This window comes from Nanorana parkeri, unplaced genomic scaffold (assembly GCF_000935625.1).
Source record: "Nanorana parkeri isolate BGI_ZX_2015 unplaced genomic scaffold, ASM93562v1 scaffold213, whole genome shotgun sequence".
NCBI lineage: Eukaryota > Metazoa > Chordata > Amphibia > Anura > Dicroglossidae > Nanorana > Nanorana parkeri.
This window is the reverse complement of record NW_017306481.1, coordinates 1,641,327-1,653,962: the sequence shown is the minus strand read 5'-3', so window position 1 is coordinate 1,653,962 and position 12,636 is coordinate 1,641,327. Positions and strand designations below refer to the sequence as shown.

Below are 12,636 nucleotides of genomic sequence, written 5' to 3'. Positions count from 1 at the left end.
TATATATATACACACATATATACACACACATATTTTTTTTTATTTCACAATTTTTATAACAATAATTATTCTTGAGGGGGGTGAGGAGGAGGGAGTTCTGGATTTGGTCAATGGCCTTGATTCACGCCTCCCAGCTGTTAAGCAGCAGATCACTTCCAATAGTGATATATTGCTGGCTGCAATTAGTCAGCTAGACTATAGATCACTATAGCAGTCATCTGTTACTGCAGGGAGGGCTGGACTGAACCTCATCTGTCCCGACCTCCGTGCGCAGGGGAACTGCCGTGAGATCATTCATATCAATATACGCCCGATGTAAAACACTACGGTATGTGAAAGCATTCTGTTTACATTTGCTTCCATGGCAAACTCCTATAGAGCTTACCATTGTGTCTAGGCTGTTAGCTGGTGACCACGGAGCAGGACCACAAGAGCCACTGAGACTGACCGCCGTTTAAAACTGCGCTGAAAACGATAGCCGCTATCCCGTTTTAAAACTTGATATTTTTTTTAAATTATTCGTATGAGATTACGGAAAGTGTAGTTATGTAGCCAGAACATTTCAAACATGTACAGTAAGGTTGCCACTCCTCCACCAAAGGAGGTTTCCATAAATTGATAGGCTTGAAGACATAACTACATTTATTTTTTACTTCCACTGTTCAGACCTGTATAATATAAAAGGGTGAATCTTATAATAATCTACCCACATCTTGAATGTTTAAATTACTCCTTAAAGAAAGAAGCAGCTTTAGACACTCTCAGAATAACAGAGTTATTAGCATGAAGTTCTACTAAAGGTGGCGATTATGCCCGCAGCCAGAGCCTGACTTATTTCTGATCAGATCTCCTACTCATGAAAAGACATGACATTTGCCTTCTTCCGTTCTCACTGACTTCACAAGCCCTAGATGCCAACAGAAATGTGCTTCCATAGCCAGGAGGAGCCCCACATCGCTGCTTTAATATTTATCTAGTAGCACTTAGCAGTGCGGACGTCAAATCCAAAAAGGCTAGAAGGCAGACTTCAGGAAAACATTCTTCACCTCACATCTAAACATAGGAGGGAATCATCATCCAGAGGTGAGCATTGGCTCATGCTCCAGGAGAGTAAAATCTCTTCTGGCCTGTGCTCAAACACATTCTATCCTTTCCATGTCTGCAGACACCGAGATGACATTTGATAGTGAGCACTGGCAATGTACCCTACAACAATTACATTGCGGTTAAACTGAGCATGCCACAATAATATTCAAAAATCCTACAGCCAAAATGCAGGTGAGCAGGCTCTTGGCAGACCCAGGCTTCAAAGAAGAGTATTTTTCATCATAAAGATATACACTGACCGACCAATATGCAGCCCCATTAGGACCCCTCCATTTGACTAAACTAGATTTAAAGTGACATTAAAGGAGAACTATGAGTGAGTGAAAATTACTCAGCCTCATAGTTCGAGCCGACGTGTGACAATGAAACTGTACACGTCAGCTCAATAGATCGGGAAGTGAGCGAACACATACCGTCTCTCACTCACTTCTCGATCATCTCCCTGCAGAGAGCATCGACTGTCAGTCACCGATCCCCCAGCGCTGACTGGAGGAAGGGGAGGGGAGGGGGCGGGCACAGCTGGCTCTGCCTCTAGATAGGCAGAGCCCGCTGTCACTCACGCAGCTTGGTGGATCTCGACAGTAATGTCGGGATCCGGCCCGGCTGCGGCGGTCTCAGTATACCGCGAGCTGTAGTTCGCGATATACTAAGCTTTGAATCACGGGAGGATGCTAGTATATGTCCTCCCGTGACCCTTAAGAGAACTATGGGGAAAAGCACTTACCTCATAGTTCTCTTTTAAGGGCAAAAGTCCCCCCACTTACCCTGTGTCTCTCCTCGTCTCTCAGCCAAAGATCTGAATTGCGCATGTGCCCACCCGAGAAATTTTCAGATGTTCGGACAGGAGTGTGCAGCAGAGACACAGGTAAGTATTAACCCTTTGAAAAAGTTTTTTTTTTTTTCTAATAATTTTGCATACATCTACTGCTTGCTAGAAGTAGATATATGCAAAAAATGTGAGGGTTTATTAACCCTTTAATTAATCTGTTGAAATAAGTCCAATCTGTTCATTTATTGTGGCCGGTCGGAAAATTCTCGGCTGAACAGTGATTGCAGCCACTGTTGGGGTTGTCTGACAACAAAACATCCGCCACTAGCAGAATATAATATTTCCTGGCAGGGAGGATTCCACCATCCACACAGTTAACGTGGATGGGGGACTCAAAAGTATTTAAGAAAAAGAACTAGTAGTGTAGTGTATGGCCAGCTGAAGTTTCATATGCAAATTATCTCCTATTACTCATATACTACCACACCAAATTATCTCTCTATTACTCATATACTACCACACCAAATTATCTCCTATTACTCATATACTAACACACTACAGCAAAAAAAAAAAAAAATTTTTTTTTATTTTTTTTTTACTGGAACGCATCAAAAACGCGGCAAAACACATACCACCGCGTCTGCTGATCCGCACCTGATCCGAACCTGAAACTCATGTGAACAGGCCCTTAAAGCTAAACTCCAAAGAAAACATTAAAAAAAAAACAAATGGCAAGGGTTAAATGCTCATTCATGCCTATGATACCAGTTAAAAGGATCCCTCACTCACGCAGGCTCCTTTCAAGCCCAGCCCCAGCAGCTTCTTCTCTAAGGAGCACTGCGAGTCCCAGGCACACGGACGAAGGACTGGCCACAACTCAGAGAATGAGGGAGAAAAACTGAGTGCCGGCTGCCGGGGGAGCGAGGAATGATGTAAGTAAAAGTCCTAATCTCCACATAAGAAACAATTACCTCCTTGCAGTGTAGGGGACAGCCCCACTGCAACACTATTTTGTTTTCTCCAGAGTTCAGCTTTAACCACCTTTCCTAAGAAGATTAAATCATTTAATGTTCACATCTATAAAAACCACATTTGTCTGTTTTCAGTGTGAAACTTTATTCCTCCTGCTTTCTCTTTTGTTTCTACTCTTCTATCTCTATGCGTATGAGTACGGACACCCGCTCTGATGTATAGCTCGGGCGAACGTATAGCCATGTACTCCCATAGAGAAGAACAGGCTGCTGCGTACAATCACACGCAGCACCTGTCCTTCCCAGGAACGGCCCGATATGGCCGTGCACGCTGCACGGATCTGTACAGGCAGACACTTCGCTGTGTGAATGAGGCCTTACACATCGCCTAGAGATGCCAGGCATCAAGCATGCAACTTCTGTTTATTTTAGCAATATGCGTTTCCCAGCATGTACCTTGGTAACTGGGTCCATACCCTGTATCCCAAAAGGCATTTGTTTCCATTTCTCATACTTTAGTAGAAGCTCCTTCTACACTATGTACCCCAGCCAATAATAACTTACATTTTCTATTATGTGTTTCCAAGGCTTGCTTTAGGTCCACAATCGTTTTGCCAAGCAATGCATCCGCTTTCAACGTATGGTGGCTCCATACCTTAAATTCAAGTGTGGTTTGTGGAGTTACGTTCCTAAATACAAGAGATAAAATATTTTAGAAGACTTATACAGGTGGTTTAAGGTGACAGGCTGGCTTTTAGCTTCTTTGCAAAGCACCCCGATAGTATGAAATCACGGGTATAAACAAAACTTGAAATCACTGTTATCAACAAAACTGCAGCCAGAGCAGCATTTTTCTCAATTCACCATTTGTGCTTTCCTATTTATCACTGAGGCACCCCTCACATTACTGTCTAATGGGGAAGGTGACAAGAAAACAGCAAGGTTATACAGAAACCATTCAAGCCCTGGCAGCATTTTGGGATTTCATTTTGGGATACATTATAAAATGATTTGTATAACCCAAATTCACAGAAAATTGTTTTTAGTTGTCATTTTTCTGCTATGCAGATCACTCAAGTTTCTTTTTTGTGGCACAAGCATAGAAAATCCCAGGACTTTGGCTAACCCATCATGTCCCCATATTACCCCTTTGCCAGACTGATGAAATCATCCCCATCACCAGTGCTATTAGGTACAAGTACAACAGTAAAATCTCATTAGCTTGGTTTTACGTAGCACATCTAGGAACAGAAGAGCTAAACAAAAAAAATCATACAAGGATTAGATCATATTCATTTACATAACAGCAAATCATAAATACATGAGAGCTAGCTAAAACTAGTAAGATTTTAAGGTTTTTTGTGTACCGTAACATGGAATTACTTTGAGTTAAAGAAACCTAATCATTAGATCCAGTGCTATCCCTCTATTATTTGATTTCCATACTTGGTTATTGTGACACTAAACTCAGGAGTTAAATCTTAAACATACATTCAACTACCTTAACTATTAACAACAATGTATCTAATTTGTACATCACTTGGCTGTAGATCCTCCAATCATCTCTGAATTGGTGCCGACACTGTCCTTCCTTCTGGAGGGTGGCTACTTTACAACACACACAGGGACCATGGGGAACAAAAGTATCCCCCCTCCAGAAGGAAGGACAGTGCCGGCACCAATTCAGAGATAATTGGAGGATCTACAGCTGAGTGATACACAAATAAAATACATTTTTGTACCACTCCAAACTCACTTCTGTGATGGATTACAATCTCAATACAAATTAGTAAACTAAACATGAGATTGTAGCCCATGACAGGAGCGAGCAATTTACTCAAAATAATCATAAATATATTGAAAACTATCTGAAGTTATTTAAGGACGTACACAGTTAACTGTTCCTCCCATTTTGGATTGCTCGAGCTGCTTGCTTTTGCAGTCTTCTTTGTTTCTCCATCAACAGCCAACTCCGTATACACTGTCGTTCCAAACCAATTCTTCTTTCTCTTCAGTTTGGCACAAGATACTGAAATTGAAAAAGAGAAAGAAAGCTGAAGCATTCTCCAACATGCTGCAATTACACTGTCACTCTTGGCCGTTATTTTACTCTTGAAGTAGTTCTCTGACTGCACAACACAAAGATGTTTGCATGTATTAAGGAACTGTGCAATGAAGAAAAACAGATTATTATGCATGCCAAGCCTGAAAACAAATGCTTGCATATTTAAAAGGATAACCAGATAAGCATCTGGAAAGAATTCTTGACACAAGTACACCTTTCGAAAAGGTGACAGTTCTGAATTTACACCGACAAGGAGAACCCTATGTGCTAGGTGTGGCTGTAATTCTCATCTTGGCATTCATCTTCCATACCTGGATGCCTGAACAGCAGAATTCCTAGCGGTTGCCACTATCAGAAGGAAAGGACTGAACGTCGAGCTTGTAAAACTGCAAGACATTTAGGCTGGGTTCACAACTGGGCGTACGGAATATGCGCGTTACCGCGATTTGCAGTAAAAGAAATGTGCGACAAATGCACGTTTCCGAGGGCTATCCGGCTGTATCCTAATGGATACGCGCAGCAAATACACCCCAAAGAAGCTCCTGTACTTCTTTGGGCGTAGGGTGTTTTTAAGCGCGCTCCTACGCCCAGGTGGGAACCATGCCCATGGGCAATTATTGGTTTTCACATGTTGAGCGTTTTACAGCGTGTAGGAACGCGCTGTAAAACGCCCAGGTGTGAACCAGGCCTTAGGGGAAATTTATCAAAACTGGAGCAGACAAAATCTGGAGCCCAGGTGAACCAGTTTCTATTCAGCTTGTTAGTTAAGTAGGGCTGCAACTAATGATTATGTTTTATAAATTGAATAGTTGGCTGATAATTTTTTCGATTAATCGGATAAAAAAAAATTAAATACCATCCTTAATTTAAAATAAAATACACAAATGCAGGGTTAAAAAGTTTGCTTCATGCATGCACAATTTTTAGTAATCGCACAGCATTGCGTTCCCGTGCAGGCGATCACACTGTGGTTGGAAAGCGCGTTTGAGGACTGAAAATGACTTTTTCCCCAACGTTTACATTTATTTTTTTTAAATTGAATTGTATGCACATTTAAGCCAGGAAATGACAACTGGCAAGATTCGGCAGACGGCAGCTGAATGTAAATACAGCAAGTAGTGGGTATTGCGGGTGCAATAGCCAGCCTGCTATTGGTCATTTCAAATTGCAATAACCAATAGCAGGCTGGCTATTGCACCCACTCACTGCTTGCTGTGCCCCCCTCCCAGCATGGAGGAGAGAGCTAGGGGATCCAATCAATAATGAGAATAGTTGACAACTATTATCATAATCGATCATCAATTAATCAATTAGTTGGTTGCAGCCCTACAGTGAAGATTTGAAAATGACAGATGGAAGCAGTCTGGTTGCAATGCACAGCTGCTCCAGATTTTGTCTGATTCAATTTTGATAAATTCCCCTCATTATTTTGTCTTGTTCTAAGAACTGCTATGGAAGTCTGCTGCAGCCTTACCCAGACACAGGAGAGTGTGAGAAAGGCTAAGCAGCACAGCATACCTCTACTGCCCAGAGGCACTGTGAAAGGTCTAGTGGAATCTGATAGAGGGGTCACAGAGTTCCTGAATAGCAAGGCTTACTTACATGTTGTCTAAGGTTTTTATGTAAAAATAACTTGCCGAATTGTCACACAAGTATGAACATTCAATCTTAAATTGTTATACATTATGCAAGCTACCTACTGAAGACAAAGCACGTAAAATTAAATATGGGACAAATCTTCATGATTTCTAAGAAGGCTTCACAGTTATACAAGAATATGTAACAATGTTTTAATTAAATAAAAGAATTTGAGTAGTTCAACTATATGTGATTAACCTATTAACCTAAAATGGGTTCTGATATCGCCGTTTTACTAACCTGACAGCTTATTATTCTAAAATAGCAAACCTTCATTTTGTTTGCAAATAATAATATTAAAAGATTCTTACCGTCAGCAAGAATGAGTCCTTACATTTAAAGAGCACTTAGCGGGCATCCACTCAGCTGCTGCCCGCCACGTCCCTCACCAGCCGTCCCATTAAAGTGAATGGGAACTGTCGGTGAGTCAACAGCGGGTCAGAGGAGGAGCCACTGCAGGACAGAGAGGACAGTTGCTCTTTAAAAATTATGATTTAAAATCGAGTTGATTTATATCAAGCCTTTTTATTAGTGATTTAAATAAAATCCAGCCTGACTGAAGCCATATGACATCATGCAAATTGCCTTGTTTTCACACTGGGTAATGCTGGTGGCTTTTTGTATGTTAGTGTTAAAAATTAAAAAAGAGATATAAAATGAATCTCTTAATTACCAAGAGATATAAGTGCTTCATATAGTAACCAACATTTTTCCTTTGCCTTCCTTCACTGAGCAAAATATTCCTTTATTTGTGCCTCACGTACGCCCCTTTCCAAACACTGCAGCCCACTGTGGGAGAGATAGATGAAAGTAGTCACTCGCACTCCATCATATTAAAGTCAATGCTGTTTATTGACTGAGATAACACACATCTCCTTAGCGACGTTTCGAGACCATGCGGTCCCATCCTCTGTTTGCGTGAGGACGGGACCTCACGCAAACGTCACCGCACCCACCCAGTTGGATTTGGGTTTTTGTCCGGTCAGGAGTGCGATTGGACAGGAGAATTAAGTTTCACTCTGGGAGAGAGGCAGTAGGCAGGAATAGATGTGGCTAGGTGATGATTGCCAAGCTACAGGCTGGTGAATCAGCAGTGGCATGTCTCTGCAACAGCTTCTAATTCCACTGAAGTGCAAGCAATCACAACCTATGTGAGTTGCAACTCTGCTCTGAACTCAGGAGCACTGCAGCATTGTTGCCACTTTATCACAGGAGATGAATTAGGTGGACCTCGGTGGCAAGATATAAAAGGCATTCATCTACTGGATGGATAAGAGAATACAAAATACTCATACACAATACTTCATACTTGCCTGCCAAAAAACATTTAAGAAAATAAATGCAAATGCTACTTTTTTTGACACAACTGACAATTGCTATAAATCCAAACCAAAAACCTTAATTCCCAATAAAGTCACCTTTATACCACACAGACAACTGGCAGGTTGAAACCTCTCCCTTTTAATGCAGCAAAAACTCAAAAGACATGCCACAAATTCAAACCATCTAATAAAATGGAAGCAGCACAGACGAATCTCCTGTAACTAACCTGATTCCTTTCACAGCTGCTGCCACTGAGTGGGGGGGATGTATGCGTCACTTATGTTTTTATTAGACTGCACAGAATAAAATGGTTTACATTCAATTCTATGCATGCAAAAGTCCTTCGTTATCTCAGCAGAAGCATTTCAAAATCTGTATAAATGCTCTTTAGATTAAAGCTGCAAATCCTGACTGAAAAATACATGCAAGGCAAGCATTACTTAACATGAGACATCTTTTTACAGCGGCTGTACAGATTCATGAGAGTACACTGCAGTATCATTTTTCAAAATGTTTTTTATTTATTTAAAAAAGAATGGGCAATGGGAAGATGAGGATAATGAGGATACTGGAAACATTAGAAATATGGCTTACGGGCCAGTGAGGTGCACACGATAAATAACTGAATTCAATTTATAGATATTTGATAGGCAGCCTGTTGCTTGGATCCGTACAGTTGAATGTATAGTGTTATTAGAAATATTTTATACATTATGCTTCTAGCCGAAAAAAATGTTAAATTGATATTAAAGTCCAAATGTTTTTTAACGATTACAAATGCTGATGAAATAATTTAAAATGGACGCTGCTCCTTGAGGTTTATAATTGTTACTTTCCTGCAGAATCAGCAGGTCCCCTGAACACTGACCCCGATTTCCTGTTTTAGGGCGACTCCTTTCCCTTGCAGCTTCCAATGAAGCCACCCTTTAGTGTGCATGTGTGCTATTAAGCTGTATGTGTCTCCACAAAAACACAGATACAGCAAGGCAAGCCATTCTCCTGTTCCCTGCTTCCCTTCTTCTTCCTCACTCCCTCCCTCCTTCTAGGTAGTAGATGGATGTCTGCTGGCGAAGTAAAGGATCCCTTGTGATCCTTTACTGTTCAGGACGTTCAGGGAAGCCAAGCTGAAAGAGTTGGAGCGGTTTGGAACAATGATGATTAAGTGCTTGGGCAGAAATGTAAATAAATACTTTGCTGGGTAATATATATTTGATCTGGATTCATTATTGCAAAATAGCAGTTAATACTACTTTAAGTCAGATTCATTGAAATGACTGCGTTATAATATTTTATCACCAAGAAAACAGGCTGTCAGGTCAGTTATCTTTCACCTTTACGTAGTCATTCCACTCCTATGCTGTCAGAAATCAATCTGCTACTCCCAATACACACAAAGCTGCATGATTCAGAGGAAGAGAGGCAGTGCTCCTCCAGCTCCTATTGCTCTGTATGAAGTCTCAGTTTCAACAGGTGAAGTCAAAGTGAGCAGCCGCTGTTGGAGATTTCTTGTAAGTGAAATTATTGCTCTGCACATACTGACACAAGAATTACGATCTACTATCCCATCCTGGAGGTGGAGCTCTGCTCTCCTTTTCACATCATTTGATTAATTTTAAACTAGGGTGGAAGAAGGCTTCCCTTTAAAGAGCCCTAGTCAGTCATGACAGCAGTGACTTCACCCCTATAGGAGGGTTAAGTTCCCTTTCAGATGGGCGGTCTGATCAGGTCCACCTGTCAGTTTTTCAGGTGGATCTGATCAGAAGCCCAATGTCAGTCTTTGGGCAGCCTTGGGTCCATTTACATCTTTTTAACCCCGACTCCGTTGAGGGCCAAAAAAACAAATGGAACTGACAAAGCAGTGAAGTGAAAGGCACCCGCATGAAAGGGGCTTCAGGCTTGTACACACCCTGTCCGGACCAGATCTGGATCACACCTGCAAACGCGTTGCAGTGCGTTTTTAACACGTTACAGTTGTGGTTTTTTGAGCTTACAATAGGCTTTTAGGTGCAGTCCGATGCATTCCAGTGTGTTTGATGTATTTACATGCATTTTGGTGTGTTTCACACCAGAAAAAAAAAGTGCATGCAGCATTTGTATTCCCTGTACCGGAACGGACTGCGCTGGTTTGAACAGAGGCCAGAAATACCATAGAAATACATTGGGATGCATTTCAGGACAAAAAAAAACGCAGACGCAGAAGCGATCTGGCGACAGGTAAGTCGCCAGGATCGCTTCTGTTGTAAAGCCGACAGTCGGCTCTACAAGTTTAAACAGAGTCCCGGCGGCAAAAGTCGCCGGGAGTCTGTTTAAACAGCCCCGATGCTGGCGACGTACACTGTACGTCGTCAGTCACGAAGGGGTTAAAGGCTAACTACTGCAGAAAAAAAAATTAAGTTCTGAACTAAGCATGGAAGAGTTAGAGCAGGGGTGCCCATTAGGTAGATCGTGATCTACCAGTAGCTCTCAAAGCTGATGCTGGTAGATCACGAAGGGTGTGAATGGTGGCCCCTTTCTTCCATTTGGTATATTTATTTAGCTATGCACACATGATTACCTATTAGCCTGAGTCTGCTGAGCCCAGCTCCCTGACACCTTTCTGGTGGTTGAAGTGCTATCCCTGACACCTTTCTGGTGGTTGAAGTGCTATGTATTACAATCAAAGAATATTAGTTTACACAGCCTGTTGCACTACACTGTTTGCAAAATACAGCAAGGTGAGCCAGGTGAGGGAGGGGGGAGAGCGAGGAGAGACAGCCAGGAGAGAGAGCGAAGAGAGACAGCCAGGAGTGAGAGCGAGGACAGCCAGGAGTGAGAGCGAGGACAGCCAGGAGTGAGAGCGAGGAGAGACAGCCCGGAGTGAGAGCGAGGAGAGACAGCCAGGAGTGAGAGCGAGGAGAGACAGCCAGGAGTGAGAGCGAGGAGAGACAGCCAGGAGTGAGAGCGAGGAGAGACAGCCAGGAGTGAGAGCGAGGAGAGACAGCCAGGAGTGAGAGCGAGGAGAGACAGCCAGGAGTGAGAGCGAGGAGAGACAGCCAGGAGTGAGAGCGAGGAGAGACAGCCAGGAGTGAGAGCGAGGAGAGACAGCCAGGAGTGAGAGCGAGGAGAGACAGCCAGGAGTGAGAGCGAGGAGAGACAGCCAGGAGTGAGAGCGAGGAGAGACAGCCAGGAGTGAGAGCGAGGAGAGACAGCCAGGAGTGAGAGCGAGGAGAGACAGCCAGGAGTGAGAGCGAGGAGAGACAGCCAGGAGTGAGAGCGAGGAGAGACAGCCAGGAGTGAGAGCGAGGAGAGACAGCCAGGAGTGAGAGCGAGGAGAGACAGCCAGGAGTGAGAGCGAGGAGAGACAGCCAGGAGTGAGAGCGAGGAGAGACAGCCAGGAGTGAGAGCGAGGAGAGACAGCCAGGAGTGAGAGCGAGGAGAGACAGCCAGGAGTGAGAGCGAGGAGAGACAGCCAGGAGTGAGAGCGAGGAGAGACAGCCAGGAGTGAGAGCGAGGAGAGACAGCCAGGAGTGAGAGCGAGGAGAGACAGCCAGGAGTGAGAGCGAGGAGAGACAGCCAGGAGTGAGAGCGAGGAGAGACAGCCAGGAGTGAGAGCGAGGAGAGACAGCCAGGAGTGAGAGCGAGGAGAGACAGCCAGGAGTGAGAGCGAGGAGAGACAGCCAGGAGTGAGAGCGAGGAGAGACAGCCAGGAGTGAGAGCGAGGAGAGACAGCCAGGAGTGAGAGCGAGGAGAGACAGCCAGGAGTGAGAGCGAGGAGAGACAGCCAGGAGTGAGAGCGAGGAGAGACAGCCAGGAGTGAGAGCGAGGAGAGACAGCCAGGAGTGAGAGAGCGAGGAGAGACAACCAGGAGAGAGAGAGAGAGAGAGAGCGAGGGAGGTTTTTTTTCGTTGGTAGATCTCATGTAGCTCTTCATTTGAAAAGTAGATCTTAACACGAAAAATTGTGGGCACCCCTGAGTTAGAGCATCAGTCAGGTTTTACATTTGTGACCTGTGCACCATTGGGGATTATTCCCCTCATTCACCATCAGGACAGAAGTGATGAGAAATCTCTAGCAGGGACAGACTGCAACAAAACAATGTTTTGTCAGTAAAATAAGGAAGAGTTAGAACCAATGTCAGGTTATTATTACTGTTTGTATCTTCCTGTCTCAGTGATAACTACTCCCCTTATTTTTTCCAGCAGTCACAAACAACAATAGAAACAACTGCGGTACAAACAAACTACATAAACTTGTGTTTGATTATCCTTCCCTGGGATTTGTATGAATGTGGGGGGAAGAGCAGCAAAGTCTTGGAAGATTTGGTTTCTCAGTCAGCAGCAATTTAATGCCGGCTGCCAAATCAGACAGGAGAAGAGAAAAGATCAGAGGACTGCGGGATAAATGAAGGCTTTGGATCTAGTTATTTCCAAATGTAGTTAAATCTGTTGTTGCATATGGCAAGGGGAACGCCGGTCCGCCCTTTTGCCTGAAACGTCACGCTCTGACACTGGAAGTGAGCCTGTGAACCAAAGCGCTGTAATTCAATGCGGCAGGGAATGTTTTAAAAGGTGATTATATTGGCATTTTAGGCAATAAAGGCGCAAATTAAGATTCTCTAGCACAATGAAAGTTTTACAGATTTTTGTTCCATATTGTTTACATAACTGTACTTGTTCTGTTAGCCTGACATCCAGAAGAAACGCCGTTTAGAAAAACTTGCAGGAAGATGGGGATATGTATTCTGAATTGTCTTCATAAAATAATCAATAGCGCATATATATATA

At 43.4% G+C, this 12,636-nt stretch overlaps 1 protein-coding gene across 2 annotated transcripts in view; it reads right to left on the bottom strand.

Annotated features, from left to right (window-relative positions):
* Positions 1 to 12,636, bottom strand: part of WWP1 (WW domain containing E3 ubiquitin protein ligase 1) — a 152,118-nt gene that overhangs the window by 51,746 nt on the left and 87,736 nt on the right. For both annotated transcript variants that reach the window (XM_018555778.1, XM_018555777.1), the window contains exons 3-4: positions 4,738 to 4,876; positions 3,412 to 3,536 (exon numbers count right to left, since the gene is read on the bottom strand). In XM_018555778.1, coding sequence (XP_018411280.1) covers positions 3,412 to 3,536; positions 4,738 to 4,876 — 264 coding nt within the window. The remainder of the gene's footprint in view (positions 1 to 3,411; positions 3,537 to 4,737; positions 4,877 to 12,636) is intronic.